This window comes from Drosophila subobscura, chromosome A (assembly GCF_008121235.1).
Source record: "Drosophila subobscura isolate 14011-0131.10 chromosome A, UCBerk_Dsub_1.0, whole genome shotgun sequence".
In the NCBI taxonomy this organism is placed as follows: domain Eukaryota; kingdom Metazoa; phylum Arthropoda; class Insecta; order Diptera; family Drosophilidae; genus Drosophila; species Drosophila subobscura.
This window is the reverse complement of record NC_048530.1, coordinates 6,958,746-6,981,384: the sequence shown is the minus strand read 5'-3', so window position 1 is coordinate 6,981,384 and position 22,639 is coordinate 6,958,746. Positions and strand designations below refer to the sequence as shown.

At 49.4% G+C, this 22,639-nt stretch overlaps 2 protein-coding genes across 3 annotated transcripts; one reads left to right on the top strand and one right to left on the bottom strand.

Annotated features, from left to right (window-relative positions):
- Positions 1 to 211: 211 nt before the first annotated feature.
- LOC117903619 (calmodulin-1) lies at positions 212 to 2,915 on the top strand. Of its 2 annotated transcripts, XM_034815876.1 has the most exons (6): positions 522 to 585; positions 756 to 766; positions 856 to 1,114; positions 1,178 to 1,321; positions 1,398 to 1,607; positions 1,675 to 2,915. In XM_034815876.1, the coding sequence occupies exons 3-6, from the start codon at positions 940 to 942 to the stop codon at positions 1,845 to 1,847; spliced, it is 702 nt and encodes a 233-aa protein (XP_034671767.1). In that variant the 5' UTR covers positions 522 to 585; positions 756 to 766; positions 856 to 939; the 3' UTR covers positions 1,848 to 2,915. The 2 variants fall into 2 exon arrangements, with proteins under 2 accessions (XP_034671766.1, XP_034671767.1); XM_034815875.1 differs by adding an exon at positions 212 to 401 and having other exon boundaries at positions 481 to 1,114.
- A 1,973-nt stretch (positions 2,916 to 4,888) lies between these two features.
- Positions 4,889 to 5,902, bottom strand: LOC117893118 (cell wall protein IFF6-like). The gene has a single exon (XM_034799566.1). The coding sequence runs from the start codon at positions 5,815 to 5,817 to the stop codon at positions 5,029 to 5,031; it is 789 nt and encodes a 262-aa protein (XP_034655457.1). The 5' UTR covers positions 5,818 to 5,902; the 3' UTR covers positions 4,889 to 5,028.
- Positions 5,903 to 22,639: the final 16,737 nt, after the last annotated feature.

The following is a 22,639-nucleotide window of genomic DNA, read 5'->3' as shown; positions in this document are numbered from 1 at the left end:
TCAATTTGAAATCGCTTAATTAACATATCTCTGGGCCCCGCCACTCTGTATTTTCAGCACGCGGCGCTCAATGCGCTCTTCCAATTTGCATAATCCTTGAGCCGCCCCCAAAAAGATAGCGAAACCGGACGGACCGATATCGTCGTATCATCTGCACAGAGAGCAGCGAGAGCGGAAAGAGAGCAGCAGCAGCAGCCGCAGCCGCAGCAGCAACAGCAGCAGCGGAAGCAGCGGAAGCGGACTCCCGGTGAGGCTTGGGGGGGATTTGAGGCTGGGATTCTTTGAAGTGGAGCCGCAGCAGCGAGCGGAAGGCCGCCACATTGGAAGGAAAACGACTTTTCACGGCAGTTAATAAATTTTTAACTGGTTCAACAATCGCCCGCGAACTCCGCCAGCTAATGGTGAGTATATGGGCCAGAGGAAGACCGCCCCAGACTCCTTCTACAGTGCTCCTCTGCTCCGCTTTGCGTCTTTTTGTAGACGAGAAACGCGGCCGTCAGTGGCGACGAACCCGACGAGGAGCAGACTTCCGCAGGTGGCGCCCCCGACCAGCCTCTGGATGGGGCTCTGGCCGTGGTGCAGGCGGAGCAGGACGAAGAGGAGGCTGTGCCACAGGCTGGGGCTGTGGATGGGGATGGCGATACGCCACAGCGGCGTCAGAGGCCACGCAGGAAAGAACCACAACGAAGTGCTGCCATTGGCCCCTCCGATGGGGACACGGACTCCAGCTCCTGCGACGGCGTGGGCTCTGGTTCGAGGAGGCAGCGTGTCAGTTACGCGCAACGGAATCTACTCGAACAGGAGGAGGAGCAGGAGGACGCAGAGGATGGCGAGGAGTACGACTACGATGAGGAGGAAGAGGAGGAGGAGGAGGACTACGACGACTACGAGCAGTCATCTCGGCCACGCCAGGTGGCTCGCCCCCGCCCGGTGCTGACCATGGGCGGGGGCACACGGAGCAAGCGCAAAACGAAAGTCCGCCAGTTCTCGCAGCGTTCCAGCTCCTATGCCCCGGACTCGGGGCACACCGACCCGGACGACCGAGACGGCGACAACGCAGGCGACGGCGAGAGCCAGGACAAGCGTCGCTGCATCTCCAAGGGACAAATGCGAGGTGAGTGAAGGTGTGCGACAGGCGACGCACCTGCTGGGGCTACTAATTGCTTTGCGCTTGCAGAGTTTCGCGAGGCCTTCCGCCTCTTCGACAAGGACGGCGATGGCTGCATCACCAAGGAGGAGCTTGGCACCGTGATGCGCTCCCTGGGACAGTTTGCTCGCGTCGAGGAGCTGCAGGAGATGCTCCAGGAGATCGATGTGGATGGTAAGTTTGTCTGCCATTCGCTATGCCCAGCCCCCAGCCCACAGGCCCCCATTCCCCTTGACTGCTCCCTCTGCAGGCGATGGCAATGTGAGCTTCGAGGAGTTCGTCGACATCCTGTCGAACATGACGTACGAGGACAAGTCGGGCCTGTCGTCGGCCGACCAGGAGGAGCGAGAGCTGCGCGATGCCTTCCGCGTCTTTGACAAGCACAATCGCGGCTACATCACCGCCTCCGATCTACGAGCGGTGCTGCAGTGTCTCGGCGAGGACCTCGACGAGGAGGACAGTAAGTAGTGGATCCCTTTTCTGCCCCCCATCCACATTCCATGCCAATATTTGCACCTTCCGAACAGTTGAGGACATGATCAAGGAGGTGGACGTGGATGGCGATGGGCGCATCGACTTCTACGAGTTCGTTCATGCCCTGGGCGAGCCGGAGGACTCACAGGAGAATGACGATGAGGAGGAGAACACCACTTCGCCGCTGCCCACGCCCAAGTCGGCCATTTCGCTCAGCTACGATTGAGCTGGGGCTGGGGGCTGTGGGCAGCTGCCAGTGCCACGATTGAGTACGATTGAGGAGTGAGGATGGAGCATCGAGCATTGAGCATCGAGCATTGAGGGGCAAGGGGGAAATGGACTTGAGGCGCTCATCCATTATTTATGCTACGTCCCATCGATGGACAGTCGGCACTGGTAGCTATAATAGATTGATGGGCAGCAAGCAATTGACTGCTCGATGACTCGTCTGCGGTTCATGCAGCGTTGATCGATTACTCATCTGTTGTTGGTATTTCGATCGACACTTAAATACTCAAAAAGATCTTACTTATTGACTCGTCGCCGCAATAATTAGTTACTCATCGAGGCGAGTGTGCAGCGATGACAAATCGATTAAACAATATTACCACAAGGAAACTCTCAGCAAGTCTCATTCATTCAGTCACTGGAACTCGCATTCAAATTGAAATTGCCAGAACGCACAGCTAATCAAATTACGAATCAAAACGATAATTATACGTATAGCCTATGGAATAATCGAATACATCGATATTTATCAAGTGGAATCAAAGCTCCCACGCACACTCCCGCACTCTCTGTGAAATTGCTACCAATCAATAATAATCCCTACCAATAATCGATCTACTTTATAACGATAACCTAGCACTCTCACACACACTGACAGATAGATAGATAGACAGACGGACAGACGGACAGACAGACGGACAGGCATATCCTTAAGTATCTATCCTTAATCAATGATAATATAAATGTATATGTACTATGTATCTTTCGAAACATATCATTGAAGTATCGCTCCTCGGCAAGCGTGCCCCAATATCCCGATGTCCCTTTCCACCCTTACACATCCTCCCCTTTGGCCCCTCTCCCACTCTCTTTGACAATTTTTCGACTAGCATCGTATATCGAATAAAATTGATTTAATTAGGAAATATTCGCTCAATTAATGCTACTGCTGCAAACAAATATAAAAATCGAATCGAACAAGAACAAGAACAAGTCTTTAATTATTGAACGAACAATTTAATGTAATTTACGATTTACAATTTTAATCCACTCGAATCGAAAATCCCTTAACAAAAAACAAGAAAGAAAAAAAATAAAAAAAAAACGATTCAAAATGAAATCATAAATAAAAGAAATATTTCAAAAAATTACCCACCAAATGAATGCATTTTTCTCCAGGGGGTCGCCCTATGCCCTTGACAATTTGGAACAGGCAGAACCTTCTTCGTTCTATTATGATTTTCTGGGCCTGTCTGTCCCTCTTCTCTTGGCCACAATTGGCTGTAATTTTAAACATAAATTACCATATTACCGATGCTTACACACTCTGTTGGTCGTCCCCACAAATATTGAATGTGGCTGGACGGTGGACAGTGGACAGTGGACGCTGGGGAATGCCACAGCATGAGCTTCGAGGATGCGGTCAAGCTGTGGGTACCCAAAGCCAACCTCCCACAACTGGCAACGATAACAACAGGAGCCAACATTCCCAACCCCAGCCCAAACCCAAACCCAAATCCTCTCCACCCCATTTCTCTGTCTTCCCCAGTGTCTGTTTGGGTGCGTGTGTGGGCGGGGTAGCTGCGTGGACAAAAGTCATGTTAATGGTCAGCGCTCAAGTGCTTTGCCAGCAGAATTATGATGCTGTTGATGCTAAAGGGACGCACAGGACACACCACACACACAAACACGCACCACGCGAATGACAAACCCAATGAGGGGCTCCCATTTGCGGAGCGTATACTTAATGTTATTTTTTTTCTGTTTTGTTTTGCTTTGGTTTGTTTTGGTTTGCGCGTGGCCATCGAACGTATTGGGGTATGTGGAATGTGAATCAAGGAGGCATGAAGGATCGCCAGTGGAGTCAGTGGAGGCTGCCTAGATCCACATTTCATTCAAACTCCACAAATTCTCTGCACCCAAACCCATCACATAATGTCTGTCCATCATTCCGCCATGTCATCGGTTGACAGGTATCGTGTGGGTCGGTATTCTGCCTGCCTGCCTGCAGCATTCCCCCGCTGCGTAATGTGTTTGTTGGCGCTTTGTCATGGTGCCCCAATGGCTCTGGCCCCTGCCCCCGAATGATGAGTGGCTACCAAGGGTGGAAGGGACCATTCCCCGCTTATCATTAGTAGGACTCGGGCCATTCAGCGGTTGAAGAGCCAACAAATTGAAATACACATAATTGTAGTCAGGCTCAATGACATGCCCTCCGTCCTCAGCCACAGCCTCCACCTGCTTCCACCTGCTCCCACCTGGCCGGCAATTGAAAACGACTAAATCGATGTTTCAAGTGGCTGTCAGTCCCCATCCAGGTTGGGCAGCTTGCCCCGGATTTGTCGCACAATCGAGCTGCCAGAATGACTGACTGCCTGCCTGCCTGCCTGCCTGCCTGCCTGCCTGTCTGTCTGTCCAACCGGAGGGAGGCCTGTTGTCTCTTTGTCTCTGTCCGTCTCTTTGTTTGTCTCTGGTTTGCAATTATAAACGATTAGGCAGTGGCTGTTGCTGTTGTTGTTGCTGTTGACTGATTAACATTGGCCATCCCATGCCACCATTTGTCCCCTAATCGGTTTCGGATTGATGGAGTGAAACCATTTTTCACTTGCACTTCCCCTCCGGGTAATGGAAAACATTGCCCATGTTCTGCTTTAATTTTCATTTTACTTTTCCGATTTCCATTCCGTTTTGCCTTGGTGCAGCACAGGACAGGAACGGCACGCAGGAGATCCGCAGGAAAGGAGATTAAAACTGGCAGTCGGAATCAGGGAAAATCTGTATGTGGCTGGGCAGTGAGAGGTATCCCACAGTCGCATACACAGAGCCGAGCCCACCCACTTGGGCCCACTTTGGTTCATGGCACCCCAGGACCACCTCATTGGAATTCGCTCTTCATAAGCGGCCCTGCCTGCTGCCTGCGCACTTCTCTGCACCTTGTCAATGCTATCCATGCGGTCATGGGTCATTACTCACAATTAATTTGAAAGGTAGATTGATATGCGAAACGGATGGATGCCTGCCTTGTTCTGTGCTCTCTGCTGGTGCTCTCTACTTAAATTTAATGAACTCTCTCTCTAAATTGTTTGCCACAATTAAAGCGGGCCGAAAGTGCGGCAACTGCAAAGTAATCATTGGCACTGGCATTGAGATCGGTATCGGTTTCGGTATCGGTGTTGGTGCTAGTTCTGGTGCTGCCCTCGTGGCAGCACTTGCTTCTTGTTGTCCTTGTGCATTCGCTTCTGCAGGATATGCTCCAGATGGGCGCTGAACTCGGCGCGCGTGATGCCGCCGCTCAGGTACTCATTCGTCAGCCATTTGTTGCGATGGCCAGTCATGGTCGAGCTGCTGCCCTGCACCCGCACCTCCGACAGTTCCTGCTGCTGCTGCTCGTTGATCCACTGCAACTCTGCCGCGTTGGACGCATCCACGCAGCTCACATGTTCGGGCGCATTGCCGCCTGTGCCCGAGCTCAGTTCCGCGCTGCCACTGCCGCTGCCGCCGCGTAGATAATTGTAGCCGGGCAGCCAGCGACGCAGCAGCCGGTCGACACGTCGAATAATGCGATAGAAAATGCCACTAAAGGAGTTGCCATTGCCATTGCCATTGCTGTTGCCATTGCTGTTGCTGTTGTTGTTGCTGTGGCCGCCTGTCCGATTGTCGTCCCCAAAGATAACATTGCAAATGGTGAGTCTGCCCTCAGAGACGTCGCTCCGAACGTTTCTGTTCCCGCTTCCATTGCTGCTGCTGCTGCTGCTGCTGTCTGTGCCTGCGCTCTCCTGCTGCAGGATTGCGCTGCCGCTGCCACTGCCACTGCCACTGCCACTGCCACTGGAGTTATCGTTGACGATCACTTGTTTCAGTTCATCAACGATGCCGCTGCTGCTGGCGCCTCCACTCACATTGCCAATGGCAGCGGTAATGGCCGCCTTGAGGCTCGTCTTTGGGCTTCCTTGCATACCCCCAGACATGGCTTGCTGCTAAATGGAATACAATTTTGGTGCAATTTGGAAATACTTTTTAGAAATTGTTTGTGCAAAGTGTAGTTAATATTTCTGACACGGCAGAGAAGCGACTGGCAGTACGCCAATCCCACGTGACACTTTACTTATGGCTACTGTGATGAGGAGTTTCCCGACCCTCGTTGCCTCACTCCCCCCTTTACGAATCAGGGTGTGGGTGTGGGTGTGGGTGTGGTGTGGCTGTGGGTACGTGCAGTCCGCACACGTCGTGATTGGTGGTCGCGCATTACGAGTGCCACAACGAGTGAGAGTAAGTGCTGAATGTCCACGTCCTCGTCTAATGCGACCCCTGAGTGACGGATGCCCTGTTGCAGCAGCAGCAGCAGCAGCAGCAGGATCTCCGACAGGATGCTGGATAGCCTTTAATTTAAGAAAAAGACTGCAACAGCACTGCTGCCTCGTCTGATCCCGAAACTGGAGCAAGTCTTGGCAAAGTGGAACGGCGGGTACCTCGAGTCATGTCCTCATGTCTCCCAGAGGTTCTGTCTTCAATGCCACAGCTGTCCTCCCCCAGCCCCGAGGCGCTGTGCCACAGCTGAGAGCCTCAACTACAGCAGAGGCTGTCGCAAGGAGGGAAAACAAAAAGTAAACCTGCGATGCGTGGCGGCTGGGGCCTGACCCAGTTAATGGAATGTGGGATCTCAGTCACAGCCGGCCTGCAGCTGTGTGCTGTGTGCTGTGTGCTGTCTGCCGGCATGTGCATGCGGGCTTATGTGTATTGCTTCCGCTTCCGGGCAATGTGGAACAAAGGCCTGCAGCACTGACACGGCAGCGGAAAATATTATCCGAGCGAGCGCTTAGCCAAGGATCGAGACCGAGCCTGAGACAGAGACAGAGCCAGAGCCAAGGACACCTGCCCCTTGTGCACAGCGGAAGTTCAGAGCCCACACACTGAAGGTTGCTGCTTCCCCTGCCCCTGCCCCTGCTCCTGCTCCTGCCACCACTCAAGGATTATTTCAGGCTTGGCCCACACCTCAATGGGGGGGTTCCCTGTTCCCTTATGGTCGACACGCAACCCGAATCAAATCTGTTTCATCTACAATAAACAATTAGTGTCGCACATGGCATGTGGCAGGAATCCGCTGAGGCGCCACCAACCCAGTGGATAATTGGGCTGCGGCTTTTGTCGCTGGGGCTGTCATAATTAACACCCGTCACCCCGTTCCCGACCATGTCGCACACCAACTAAAAGTCTTTCCATTCAAACTTTACAACTTTTCTTGATTTTTTTTGGTCTAAATTATTTGAAAATCAGCGAAAAGCTTGGTATCTAGTTTTGCAACCCTTTTTAACCGCTGGAAGGTTAAGCAGACTATTTCCCAGCGGACTAAAATAGCGTATATCGTTTTACCAATGAGCTAAAAACTCAGTTGCCATAAAGCCAAAAAGTCCTTACGATGCGTTGCTGATTGTTGCTATAATATCCCTTTTGTTTTGTGTATAAATCCCCGCAACAAGTCCTTTACGTTGCGAAAAGTGGGTAGAAGCACTAACTAGCATTAGCCAACTACTGAACCTTTGGGCGGATCAAGGCGCCATCTACATATGTATGTGTATTTTGTGTGTGCCAGGTGGCGTTTTGACAGTCTCAATACATCCCACGACATTCTCCTTATCCCAATGTATTGTTTGATTTATGATTTGTGTATCTTTATCATGCTGCACGAAGGTGCCTTGAGTCTAACAAAGGTTTCAAAGTCAGTTGAAAATAGCTCTAAGAATATATGAATCAAGCTCGTATCGCTCACCACAAATAAGTAGCTGCCATAAATATCCACCATAAAACCCTTACGATAAGCAATTTGATTGTGTGTGAAGAATGTCCTTTTATGAAAAATTAGTTATGGCTAAGCAGTTTATGGTCAAACGTTTTATGCTGATTATTTCCGTATGCTTATAAAGAATTCCCCGCGACAGCTTTCCTACAATAAAGGAATTAAATTACGAATATTTTTGTTACTTTCAAGAAGGGTTTTTAAATCATTGACTAGCTCCGGCCACTTTTCCGCACCACCAAGCAGCTTTCAAGGCGCACAAAAACAAATTTTAATGCCATATTATTTTATTCTGCTAGGTAAAAATTAAATAAAATAAATAAATAATAATAAATATTTGAGGAGCTAGAAATCAGTTTTGGTACAAGTGGAGTAACAAGTAGAAATACAAATTTATTTTCTTTATCAAATATTTCCATCGTGAGGGGCAAACATTTGCTGGAGAAGCTAGCATTTCCCTTTAATTACCCCCTTAAAAATGTCCCAAATTCAGGGGAAATTCATGGGATGTTATTGCACTCCGAAAGCGAGTGAAGCTCAACGAAAAAGCTCACGCTCATTCCTCACGTCACTCATCGTGGCAGTAACTCACTCGAGCAACTGAGTTTGAGTGTTCTGATGCCCGTTCGACAGGATATTAAAGTGGTTGCAATGAACAGAACGAACATTTTCGATGATGGTTAATGATTTATTCTGCCCTGAACTGATCGTCTCATGGCACACCTGAGAACGACACATCAACGATGGATCCACAAAGGTTTTGCAGGTGCAAAGGGATAATGGGGTAGGTGGGTGGGTAATGAATGTGTCTGCACTGCATGTAGTCTGCTGGCAGTAGGAGGGGCAATCAAAACGCAGCTGGAGGCATTCTAAAAACAACACAAGGACTTGGCAGCACTCAGGACTTGGACATGGATGGATGGCACTTGGCTCTGGGCTCTCGGCGAGGCACCGAGAGACGCCGCCTCGACAGGGCGACCGTCTGGGAGGGCCTGCGATCAAAGGCGAAGAGTGTGAAGAGATTTCGGCGCTCCGATGTTGGCCCACTTCCTTTTGGGCTATTCCATGGGCCATGGGCCATGGGCCATGTGAGGGGGCTGTCAGTGGGCTTGGTATGCTGCTTACTGGATGCTGGTCAGGGGCCCCAGAGCGCTTCCGACCACGTCCGTGTCGATGAGGGGGGTGGAAAGTTTGGCGGCAGACGGCCAGTGCACACAGCGATACCGAAAACCAAATCGAAGACCGAGACGGGGTCCAAGCCAAATGGCACGCGTCGTCGCACTACGTGAGAAATTCAAGGCTCGAGGAAATGAGTTGTCAAGCAGAAGTCCAGTCCAGTTCAGTTCAGCACAGTCCAGGACTCTGGGTCCTAGTACAAGTCTTAGCCGGAGTCCGAGTCCGAGTCCAAGTCCGGCAGCGTAGGCGAAGTCGAAGCCGGAAAAGCCAATTAATTTGACAGCAGGCCATAAACAGGCGGCGACACTGCAGCCAAGGGAAAAGCGCACTCAAGTGGAACAGCGAGGACTCTGGGCTCCCGGCACCCCGCTCCAGGTGGATGCCACGCCAAGCCTATCACGTATACCCGTACACAGTGGGAGTACGTTGAACTCCAGCCGAAAGACGACTCGCTCTCCCATCATGTCATATGCCACGGGGCTGTGCCCGGCACACAAAAAGTGCCCATGGGACTGGGACCGTGAACGGTCCTCGGAATACGAGTGGGAGAGCGCGAGACTAGGACCCGACTCGGGTATGTTGGGGCAGAAAGGGTCCCCGGGGCTGGCTACCGTCTATGAGCACCGCAGGAACGTGAACTTTGTGCCGTGCCGCCTCATTTGCACTACAAAAGCGGGGCAAGAAGATGACGAAATTAATGAGATTTCCCAGTTAGCAAAGTTGCCCAGCCAAAGAGCGAGTGGCTCGGGGTCACCGTGTCGTGTGGGGGTCACCTTTCACGACACGATTCGCATCGTCCCAGAGATTCGATCTGTCAGAGCGTAAAGGCTTAAGGATATGCTTATGGTTTGTTTTGGTGCAAAAAGAGATCATTTTCGCAGCATTTTTAATTGTTTGTTTATCGCTCTATCTGCATGCCTGCCCGCCATTCATTTCCATGCTTTAATCATTAATTAATGTACATTTTGTAGCCAGCTGCTGATGCTATACTCTTAGCTTTAATTATCCCCAGCAGCTGCAATCTTTTTCAACAACTTTTCCCACGAAATCACCTTCCAACGAAAGTCCCTGCCAGCTGGCATTTGCTGGCCACCCGTTGCGAGGTGGCTGGGACTGGAGCTGGGGAGGGGATCTTGGGCGCTGCTTGTTGAGAATAGGAGACCATCAAATACAATCTAATAAGCGGAACGCAGCTATGCTCGAGGCGACGCAACTTTCGAGTCCTTGCAGTTTATCACTTGCCAGGCGCTAAACTGCAAGACTTTTGGGCAAAAACTTTGGCCGGGCCATCATAAATCAGCGAGTTGGCTTTCCTGTTACCCTCTGCAACCCCCCCCCAGCTCCGCCCTCTTGCCACTACCAACTGCACCCTCCATTCTCTGTGTATCCGTTTCCTAACGCTGTTTCCCAGCGAGAATCCTCCGCCATTCAGCTTCATTTTTCGAGTTATCATTGAACGAACTTATGCACTAAAAACACTCTCTTCGGGGAGGGGTTGCGAGGGGGGGGGGGGGAATCACTCTCTTCGCATGGCTGAGGGAAACTAATGGAAGTTGTCGGAAAAGAGTGTGAGGGCGGGAGGGGGTGCGCCCCATTTTATGACTCTTTCATTTTTTAACTTGCTGCAGCAACATTCTTAGGGTCATGACCATCCAAAATATTGTCGTTCCCCCCGGACCGCGCACATTTCCGCTCAGACCGCTGACAAATCATGAAGCAGCCGCAACAGTTTCGGGAGATGGGAATCGCAATCGGATTCCAATGAAGACCCAGGTGCGACCCCAAAAAGTAGGCAGCCAAAAATATGCCGCAACAAAGCTGTGGCTGCGAAAGGGGTGGGTGGCGTCGGGGTCGGGGTCGGGGTCGGGGTGTGCTGCCACACAATTGTTGTGGTCATGCCAAGGATACAGGATTCGGGATCCAGACGAGGCGATGGAGTCAGTGATGGTCAGAGCGTCAGAGCGTCAGAGGTCCACCAAAAATTTAACAATTTATTAATAAAGCAACAAAATTGTAATTTCTGAATACATTTTTGCTTCGAATATTTGTGTGCGCAGCGAGGGAGGTGTGTGTGTGTGTGTGTGTGTGTGTGTTTGTGAGCAACTGTAATAAAAATGCCGAACGCGTTTGCCGTTTCCAACTCTCTCTCTCGCTCCTACTGCCATTTGGAGATGCGTCACAAAAGATATAAAAACATCAAGCCAAACAAAAGGCGAATGAACAGCAGCAGGAGCAGCAGGAGCAGCGGGAGCAGCGGGCGAGGCATGCATCACAGATAGAGTGAGCGAGAGAGGGAGAGGTGGATATGGAGAGGGTGTAACAAACAGCCATTTCAATTATTTATTGGAATTTTTACCTACTGACAGCAAACAGAGAAAACAGAGAACACAGAAGCAAAAGGCAGTGCGGCCAAGCGCCCAAAAAAAGGCGAACAGCAAAAACCCAAACACAAACACAAAAGAGAATTGTTGCATTCGCAGACCGAAGCATTTGATACACTTGGAGGAGTGCACACATGGCCAGAAGTCACAGATGATAGCCACCGAAATGTAAGCAAAATCCACATCCCTGCCAGACTGACATTGCTGACATTTCACATGAACTTGGATACAGATGTCCATCTATTGCATTGCAAAACGAATCTCCTTGCGAATCGTGATACCCAAAGGCAAGGGCAAAGGCAGCCCACAAGGTGAGGTAGAAAAAGTTGCATATGGATGAGAGTGCGAGTCCTGATGGAGCAGGAGGAGGCAGCAGCACACAAACAACGCACTGACAGGCGCATACAAAATTGTTAAATGTATGTAAGCAGGCAATAAAGAGCAATAGGGCTGCAGCAAGGGGCATGCAACAGGGACAGGGGCAGGGACAGGGGCAGGGGCACTAAAGCCAATCCACAAAATATGCATTCGAAAGGTAAAACTGCAATTGTACAATATTTCAGCACCCCCCCAGACACTTGGCTGACTGCCCCACCGCTCTCGATGTATGTGTGGCACAAGTGTCGAGTCCACCGTGGGCTCAATCGTTATGGCAGGGCAGGGCAGGGCAGGACAGATCAGGGCACACAAATTATGGATAGCAGATGGCTGGATGGCCACAGCAGACACTCGGAGTGCGGAAATCGGTGCGAAAAGTGTGGCCTCTTTTTGCCCTTTTCAATTGCTTTTCCATTTAGTCTACGACTCTGCAGGAGCTCAGGATTTTGTGCAGGACAACCCCTGACTAAGATAGTCAATGACTTTAGTCATGGCTGATTAATTGCAGCTCCTTGTGGTAGTTGCACCATAAACACTTGCCGCCAACGACCCGACCCTTTTTGACCTTTGCCCCGTCACCCCTTTTCCGCACGAAAGCCAACAAATTTACCGATAATGCCGGGTCAAAGCTGGCACAAAAACCAGCCGCACCAGCAGCAGCGAAAGAAATGAGAAACAAAAACAAAAAAGAAGAGCCCGAGGATTGGCCATACATGCTGGGATCCCGGATCCCGTAGAGCCCCTCCGGCGAGGCGTGTCCTGCATTCGAATGTGCCCCCCGCCCCGCTTGCTGCTTTTTTATTTTTTTGTTGGTTTTGTTTTGTTTTGCTTTGTTTTTGCGGCGCCGTTGTTCATCCTTTCGCCGTTTGGCATTTCATTTTGCAGTTTATCTCACTGCCGTTTCGGTGTCACAAATCTCACATAATATCCAATTGCTATTTAAGGAGATTCCGCCAGTGAGTCCCCCCCAACGAGGGGCTCCGATAAGATTACCCAGCCACACACGTGGGTGTTCGGCTCCGCTCTGCATTCCGCTTTGCCCAGGAACCAGGCAAACTATGCCCCAGTCCTCTGCCCCCGATGCTCTCATGTAAAATGTATCACTATTATGCAAAATTGCCAATTTCTGTGCACTGCGGAGTTCTGTGGAGGTGTGGAGGTGGCTGTGGGTGTGGGTGTGGGTGTGGGTGTGTGTGGCAGGCTGTCTGTTGTGTGCTTGTGTGCTGCTGTAGCTGTATCTCTCAATGATCCCCTGACCACCAGTCTGCTGTCAGAAACCGAGAATCCGCACCCTCCTGCCTCACCCACACTCACCATTTCGTAGACTCCAAAGCAGCCCACCCCAGACACCCACTGGCCACAGAATTGGGTGCTCGGGTTACGTGTTTGTGTACGGAAAAGTTCTTGTTTTGTTCGCCTGTCTCCTGTTTATGCTCTTGTTACGGGTTTTATATTTTTCGACATATTTTTAAATGAACAAACAAATAAGCAGAGAGCGAGCGACCGGACAGCACAGCAGTGCAGAAAGTTTAAGTAAAGGAAAGAGCTGGATGGGGTGGGGCACACGTCTGCTTAAAACGAAGAGCGGCCAATTTAATTGTCTCGCAATGAACGAACAGCAATAAATCAGAAGAATGCACCCACCGAAAGGAGAGCACAGCGAGGAGAAGCAGCGAGCACCGGAGCAGAAAGAAAAAAGGAAAAGAAAGAAAGAAGTATTCGGTGCCAATATTGGATGCACGGTCCATCCTTCATCCATACCAGAACCATCTCCGATTACACAAGGGCACATGTGTATCCGACTGAGGTACTCCCTTTTGCTCACACAGCTGAAGGACCAACTGGACCTACGGGTATAACCATATCGAATATCGAATATCGAATATCGTGTTCCAGGACTAGACTCGCGTTCCTCCCTTCTAGCTTCCATCATCTGTTGAGTTGCAGTTCGTCGCATTGATTTGCATGGCAATCACACCGAATCTCTCAGACTCGAAAGTTGTACAAACAAATGGACGGACGGGCGGTGCAGACGGAGCAGGACCCTGCTGTCAGTTCTATAGCTGAATCCTTACACTTCTTGGGCGGGGGCAAACTCGTAAATATGCAAATTCTTGTTGTCTCGCTTTTTCCCTCTGCTTGATTATGGCAAAGGGGAGGAAATTTGTTTGTTCCGATTCCTGGTCAAATACAGCAAGGGGCGGACTTTAAGTCAGCTTCAAGTTGCCTCCGCAGCTGCTCTTGAACATCGCCCCCTCCCCAGCCCACGCACATAATCAAAATTTATTGTTGAAATTAGTAGAAATATTTCATTCGCTGCAGCTTTTGCTGGCATCGCTGCTAGCTGGTCGTGGGTCTGGATTTTGGATTTGGATCTGGATCTGGCTCTGGCTCTGGTTCTGGGCTTTGTGGGTTGGGCGCGTATTGCGCTTTGCGGCGGGTGGAGGGCGGCCTGGAGTTGGTAGTTTGAGCAATTTGTATGCAGAAATTGCAATTAGAAATTTCTGACATTAATAAGCAGAAATTTGTGCACATGACACCACAGAGAGCGAGCGAGAGAGAGAGAGAGAGCCAAAGCAAAATGCAATAATTTTTGGCCAAAAATGTCGTTGCAATTTTGTATGACGAAACTGACATCTCTTTGAAGTCAGCAGAGCCCTGACCAAAACAGAGATCCCAAATCGAACTGAATCCGAAGCGAAAGAATGTATTCAGAAGTGGATTGTGTGCTGTGAATTCAATTCAACTTGCTATATCCTGATGATAGCCCGATGGCCATGTGAGCGATGGATACTCTGGGAATGCCACTTCGCTTGACTGGGGAGTAGGAGCAGGACCAGGAGCAGGGCCATATAAAGAGCAAAGTTACCATGACAGCAAAGTCATAAATGCTATTGATAATGAGCCTCAGACGAGGGACTGTGGGCTGGGGAGACACAAGAGCCCCTGTGCCCTGTGCCCTGTGCCACATGGCTAATGCTCGTTGCCTCAAATTGTAAACTGAGACCCGAAACTTTTCATTAACACATGCCAGGAGTGGGTGCGACAGTGGGAGTGGCTGCCACTGCCACTGCCAGTGCTGTTCGCTTGTTGGCTTCGTTGCTAATGCTGCCGCCTGCCGCCTGCCCCAAAACGGGGCCTTTACTTAGCTTAAGCTGTTTTCTCCTGCCCCTGCAGGAGCAAAGTTTTGCTTGCAGCACTTAAATATTTATAAGCGAAGCTCGGTCATGGTGGGCCAAGGATGGAGGGAAGGCAGCCTGGGACGTAGCTAGGGATGCCAATGGAGATGGGGCATGCCACCGATGAGGTGGTGATGAGCAGCAGCAGGTGATGTCGTCCCAGTCCTGCCACCCAGTCCTGAACCCACCCCCTCCCGCATGCTTTTTCGTGGCCGAATTCAAATGAATTTCCATTCCTCTTTCCATTTTTCTTTTTTCCATTTTCGTTTCTGCCAACAGAGAATGTAAACAAATTCACACAAATGTTTTTGGGTCTGTGGCTGTGTGTGAAAAATAATAAACTTTAATATAAAATAGATTATTGATGTTTGCTCTTTGCTGTTTATTTGTTGTTGCCATTGCCGTTGTCCTTGGTGCTATCGATGTCCGTGTCCGTCTCTGTGTCCGTGTCTGTGTCCGTGTCCCAGTCCTCTTTGTCTCTGGCTTTACACAAATCGCGCCACAGTGGGCCACCAATCGAAGTACAGCAAAGTGGCATCTAAACTGAGGAGCAGCAGGCACTTGGGGACTGCACAACTGTTTATTTTCAAGGACATTTCTTATCATTTCTGTGCAAGTAAGTTTAAGATTTGTATTAAAATATAAGAGGGGCAAGACTATCTCCAAGCAGTAGATGCTGCTGATCGTGAATGTTAGTTGTGTGGAGATTGATGTCCTTACCACACTTAAACGAAGTCTCCTTCCTCTCTTGTTCTATGGAAATGATTCACAGGACCCACTGTGCGCCGCCAACGATAATATTTCCCTGCGAACAGGCACACACACACCGCTGCACTTGTCTATGTGTCGGCATTAAATGCATTAAATTCAATTCAATTGAAAGTAGAGCCGTAGAGCGGCACATGGACCGCGAACAGGGATAGGGGCAGAGGCAGAGGCAGATCCCGGCTCTAATCACCGCCATTTTGCTCTTTTTCCGCTGCTCTGCATGGCACAGGGACCGTTTTTCAGGGGCAGGCAAATGGCGTCGCTGCGGCTGGGGCCATAAATAAGCGAAATGCGGGAGCCAGCAGCACGACTCCCGCCTCGCAGCAGCCACAGGAGTGGCCGGAGTAAGGGAACAGCTGCTTACCAGACTCGGATATCGAAGAGAGTGGGCGATGGGGAGAGTTTCCCAAATAAAAAGCAAAGTTAACAAGTTGTTGGCTGTGGAGCCTCTTCAGCTACCCCACACTCACGCTCACAGTATCGCTCTTTTTGTGTGCTTATATTCACATATATACATATGATATATGTATGTACTTAAGTATATACAGTGAGAGCACGTTAGAGTGGACAAGCAACTTGCGCGTCATGTGGCAGCGCCCATCGGCTGATGGCGAATTGCTGGTGCAGCCATTGCATCTCAACGAACTAATAAAAAAATGTGTTTTATTTTACGAGTGGGAGGATTTTCCGACATTATTCCTCGCCAATTGCCGTTGGATGCCAAATAAATGTAATATTTGTTGGTAAGATGGAAGCTGTGAAACTTTAAGCTAGATGAGATAAAACTATTACAGATATCTGTGGGCAATGGAGCAGACTTTAACTAATGGCAAATACACTTCCATTGGGTTCCGCTTATGCCAAAATCATCCTACAACTTTTGCTGGACATCCGAGAGAGCCTTTACTGTTTTGCACTAAGTTTTCACTGAGTTTTAGTTGAATTCTGTTGAAGCGGTGCCCAGCGGTGGCTTCACTTGCCTTGCCCTGCCTTGCCCCATTCCCTCACTCCCTCACTCCACCACTTTTCCGCTCAATGAAAAAGGGAAATTGAGAACAAACCCCACAGCAGCCAGAGATCTTGGTTACGTCTCCCCCCCGCTCTGGTACATCTACCGTCCGACTCCCGCTGTCCCCTACTTTTTATTTGAAGAGGCAAATTTTCAGCTGCTCATCTTTTTCTGATTTTCTTTATGCTCGTCCGACCCCAGGCACCGCCATGCCCCCCTATCCATTTTTGTTAACCTTTTACCGTTCACTTGCGTTATCCTAAATCAACAACAATGACTGGACCTGTCCCGCCCCGCCCCGGCCTGTCCTGCCCAACCCCCTACTGTCGCCTCCGTCCCCCAAAGCCCCAATTGTGCCAATTGCCTGCCGTTCGTCAGTTAATCAAAGTAAAAGCTGCGCTTCCCACAGCCAGCCAGCTTGTTCACTCTCTCGCTCTCTCCCACTCTCTCTTCTTTCTTGCCCTGTAACAATAACAAAAGCTCTGACAAAAGTAAACGCCGCAAGAAGACATAAACAGGAAGTGGAGCAAGGGAAGAGAGCAGCAGGAGGACAGAGTACAGGAGCCTGGACCATGATACAGCGCACAGAAGGAGATCCTATGCCAGCCAGCAAGCAGGGCATCTATGGCACTGCCTTACCTTCTAGTTGATGTACCTTGAGCAGGTCATGCTGCCCGTTTCCTCGTGACTTTAGGAATGGCTCCTGCTACTGGTCCTGCTGCGGCTCTGGCTCCACACCCCCCGCTCCTGGCATCGTGCCAAAAACTTTTCGGCATAGAAAACGCTTTTTCCTGGCTTCCTCGCCTCTCCTCCCTACTCCGGCAATCCCTTTTGCATTTTGCCAACGATTTGCTTTTGGTTTACGATGTGGGAAGGGGGGAGAGTGCTGTTCTGGGCGGCAAGGTGAGGGGAACCATATTTTAGCGCATCGATGGCGAAATATTTTTCAATTTTTCAACACATTTGGCGCTGGGTGGCAGGCTGCAAAATGCTGCTCATATTTTCACAACCTGTCAACATATATCTTGCCCAGGAGGTTGCCTGCAGGGGGGGTGTCGTACACAGACAGAGAATACGAGGGGGTGAGAAAGGGAGAGACAGAGAGAGAGTGGCGGATGGGGAAGAGTGCTGCATGTGCATTTCTGGCAATGATACAAACGGCAGCAGTAGGAGTGGCGGCAGCAACAGCAACAACAACAACTACACAAACAGAAACAACAGCAAACAACACTTGTAAAAGTGACGCCGTTCCGCCCCCCTCGCGACGCCCATTTGCCAAACGTTGATTGACAAAGCAGTCAGAACTTTCAGAGAGAACGAAAGAGAAAGAGTGCGAGTGGTGAGTGGTGAGTGGAGAGGAAAGAATTTGGTGAGAATGTGGAGAGGCTGCGAATAGCAACAGAGTAGCGGTGCATAAGGTACAGTGCGTATCAAAACTCTGCATATCGCATGTTCCTATGGCAAGTGCAGCCAGTTCAAGCAAAAGGAACTATTAAAACTAAGCAAATAACTAGAATATTTAAATACTGACTAATTGTGAAAAGTTTTACATTTTTGTTGGTTTAGTGGCAGTGGGTAGAATATATTTTTGATACGCACCTTGTCACGGAGGCGCGCTCAGTGGCTCGTAAATGGGCAAAACACTTTTACAAAGTGCAGCTTACACAGAGCTCACTCTCTCTCTCTCTCGCTCGCCCCCGCTTTTCGGAACACGAATGCAGTAGGTGGAAAGGGGGAAGGCAGAAGACCGGCGACAGATTAATGCGTTTATGCGTTGTTTTCGTCTCCCTTCTCCTCAGCGCATTGTCTGCGGCGGGGTCGCGGAGTCGCTAAGCTTGTTTTGCACGCGGAAGAAGGGCAGAAAGCCAAAACGGCAAAGAACCTAAACAAAGGCATAGAAGGCAGTCACATTTCTGGCAAGCAGTACAGCAAATTTGATGTATGAAAAATAAGTGGCAGCCGAGTGGGAACAAAATACCTGTTTTGGCACAGTAGCGTTAAGGTACATATCTATGACCAGTTTACATATGTACATATGTATGTACATATGTACTTACAAAAGTATGTACTAAGGCATATAACAAAATTAAAGCATTTCCTATGCACAGCATTGATAAGCAAAAAAGCAGTGCCCTGCCAAAGATTCCTTCATTTAAATGTCGTTAAATGAAAATTCACCAACAATAATTGTTATCTATGAAAAAAAGCTCGCGCACACGATGACTCGAATATGTACATCCCATTTATGTAGCATCCCAGTGACAGCGAGTGACTGCCATCCAATCCAATTGGATTCACTTCTCACGTCGCAGACAACAAATCGCATTCACTTACTGTTATTCCTGATATGGATCTGGGCATAAACTGAACCACAGACGCATGTACACTTGCTAGCGCACTTAACACTGAGACTTGGGCTCAGGCTACTACAGTCTTCAGGCCCACTACGCCCGCTAACCTTTAACCTCTGCCCTCGCAGCAACACTCAATTTTTGGCATTTGGCGATTAAGGTGATTTTAAGCGCGAGGGGTGAGCTCGCGTTTTCCGCGCGATTTGATGGCGCTTTTGGTCGCGTCTGATTGCACAGCCAAAGCAATTAAAGTCGCCTCGTAAAGACAGGAATCAAATCGTGACACGCACCCAATACAAACAAGTACCCCCAAAATATACATACAAATAAATGTACATACATGTATGCGTGTGTTTGTGTTGTGTTCTGCTCTGTTGTGTGTGTGTGCGTGTGGCTGATGATGATGATTTCTGATGTGCGTGCCTGTGTTTGATTTCAATTTGGTTCGGTTATTGCCTTGGCCAGCGTTGGCCACAAAAAATAATAAGCCAAGCCAAGTCGCATGGATGGGATGGATGGATGGTCGAATGGTTGGTTGGTTGGGTGGTTGGTTGGTGGGGGTGAATGGCGGGAAGGTGATTGCCGGGTTTGGGCATAAAATGGGGCTTTTCCGGAGTCCGGACACCCCGTCGCACTCTGGTCACATGCATGTTAAATGCCGCATCCGAAGTAGGTGGACGAGAAGGAGGAAGCTGGACGGAACACCACTCCGTGCAATGGCATGTGAAAATGCGTTCAATTGAAACTGGGTTACGGCTTACGGACTAAAGGACTATGGACCTGGTGATGGGGCTACGGGTTACGGGCAACGGGTAACGGGCTACGGCTTGCTGGTTATGGCTTATGGGTTATATGGCTAATGGTGCAGATTGGGTTTTTGGGATTGCTATTGGGATTGGCATTGAGGAGGACGAGGACGAGGACGGGACCGACAACAAGGACAACATCGTCGATGGCCGACAATTGGGCAGGGGTAGAGGCTGGGGCAGGGTCCAAGCAAGCGGCTTAGGCGGCGGTCAAAGGTCAGGCTGATTGAAATAGATGACGCTGTCGATGCTGCTGTCGATGCTGCTGGTGCTGCTGCTGCTCCTGGTGCTGATGCTGATGCTGGTTCTGCCCGATGATGAGGGGGAAATTGACTAATTGATGTCCTGACAAGGATGGCCGGGCGCTGGAGCCTTTCACTGCGACTGGGATTGGTGACATTTTGATTGATGTTTGAATAATTTTAATTGGCTTTCGCTTTTTATTTTCTGGTTTTGGTCTGTGGCCTTGCCCACCAACTGGCAATTGGCCGACTGACGAATTGATTGATTTGGCGGGTGTTTGGCTTGCCAATTGAATTGTTAATTGATTCCACCAATAATTGAGCAACCCCAGGCTGCGGTTGTACCCAAAAAAAATGAACTAAAAGCAGTTTGATTGACCAACAAGTGCATGCGAGTGCATAGATTAAATGATTGCAATGTGTATGATTATGAAACTATTTCGTTGGTTTTCTGCTGGTTTGAGACAACAAATTATGGATTCAGACATCGATTGAATTTGCATGTAGAGAGGGCCAAGAAGCAGGGATCGCAGCCCAAGAAGCCGAAGCAGCTGGATATGGATGAGGAGATGGAGCACCCAATGGATAGCTGGCAAGTGGGTTGTGTGGTGTGGTAATGGTCAGGGTGGTCAGCAGGTGGCAGAATACGAGTCCCTACTCACTTTTCACCTGATTGCCCTCCCCCGTGTCTGTGGAAAAATGCAAAGATGCCAATAACTACACACAGCCTTGAGCTTAAGTCTGCGATTACTCAGCAGTTTCCTTGTGGCAGGTTTTGTGATGTCTGTGATTGCGGTATGTCAAAGTATGTATTCTTGGACAATCGAAAGTAGTAGACAAAGTAGTAAAGTAAAGTAAATACGCATAAAAGATTTGCTTACAACAATCTAAGCACAGCCTGCAGCCCTTCCTGCCACCCTCTTGGCTAATGAAATGCCACAAAATGTTCGGAGTCGACACATTTATGGAAACATAAATTGAAACGGATGCAGATACCTTTATTTATTTCCTTTCATTATTTATTATTGGTTTTTTGTTGTCGTTTGTGATACACCATGACAGTTATGCGAAAGAACTGTGCTGGCAAAATGAATGCAAAAGTGCCAGAACTATGATTGATGGATGGCGAAGCAGCCAACATCGTTCTACCGTCCTTTTTGGTGGATCATCCGCCGCACAGGGAGTCCGCGTGCTGATGGATTCCTGATTGATACTCGCCCATGAAGCCTGCTCCATTAGTATCGTGTATCCACTATCTTTCTATGCTCACTGCTGCCCATGCCACGCTGCTAATTGCCTAATGACTGACTGCAACCAACTGAGGGCGTGGCACGGCAGCAGCCTTGGTGGAGCCGCAAAATTCGATGGATGCATGCCCCCGCTCCCACTCTACTCTGGCCGATAAGCAGCAGCAGCAGCAGCAGCACCACCACCATCATTATCCGGAATGCCCTCGACCACCGTAGCACGCCGAAACAAAACCGATGGATGCATCGGTTTAATCACAAACAAATGCATCCTGCAAAAAGCGACGAAAAAATGGCACAGGAACAGCCACAACGAAGGGTACACAGACGAGGCAGAGATGCATCCGACGATGGCAGTAACTCTCGAAATTGATGCTTAAAGCTGCAGCCCATCGATTCAGCGATAATCACTCTGTTTGCATTCAATTATTTGCATGCAGCATAAGACTCTAAAATAAGTGGACCCTCTGGATAGGGTATACTCGTATGTATGTATATTCGGGGAAAACAGCAACACAAAACAGCGTGCAACAATGCAACAATCTCGCTACAACCGCTGCAACGCTGGCTGTACGAGCATCCCCAGTGTACACCCACCGCCCCGCCCATCGCACAACATCTACTTCTGTTTAACCCCTGACTTACACACCCACCGTGGCTGCTGACAAAACGTTACACATTTTACCCGCTATTAATTTTGGCCAAAAATAACCAAAAACTGCAAAAGGGGCAGCCGTTTGTCAGGACAGTCGCAGCATTAAATACCCTCAAAGATGTTTTTCTTATTGAAAAAGAAACTAGGAGCTTATCGTAGAGATCGTAGAACTTAGTTATTCAGTTGCGATGGTTGCAGCTGATTGTTTGAGCATTTTTATGCCTGATACTCAAAGAGATTTGTTTATTGCACAAATGGGATCCTTTCCAGCAAAAGAATTCCGGGGCTTTTTGTGTCGATTTTCTTCAGTTCCCAAACGGAATTTAATGTAAGACTATTGGTCATTCAATGATTAATTCGATCAGCTCATCCAACCCAAAATGAGTTAATGTTTTCGAATTGGAACAACAACTACCATCCGGATACCTTATGGACTGCAGATGGACCCCCAAAAAGAGTGTAAACCCCCTTCAAAATTAAGAGCAGCAAACGAAAAAAAAGAAAATGGGGAAATGCGAACAGGATGGAGGGAAAACTTTTTGGCTTTGGCTTTGGCTTTGGCATTATTCCATTCAGCGTTGACGGCAGCAACAACGGCGACAACGGCAGCGACATAACTTTTGTGGCCAAACAAATGTGGGGCGGTGCCGCATGGAGGGGGATGTGGCATGGGGCCGTGATGGGGGCTAGGCATCAACAGACTGTGCATGGACGTGTGATGGAGTGAGAAGTGGACCGTTGGCCCGTGTAAATGGAAGAGGGGGCGAGCACAAAAATAATTATCAGCGGTGATTTGCAAGAAGC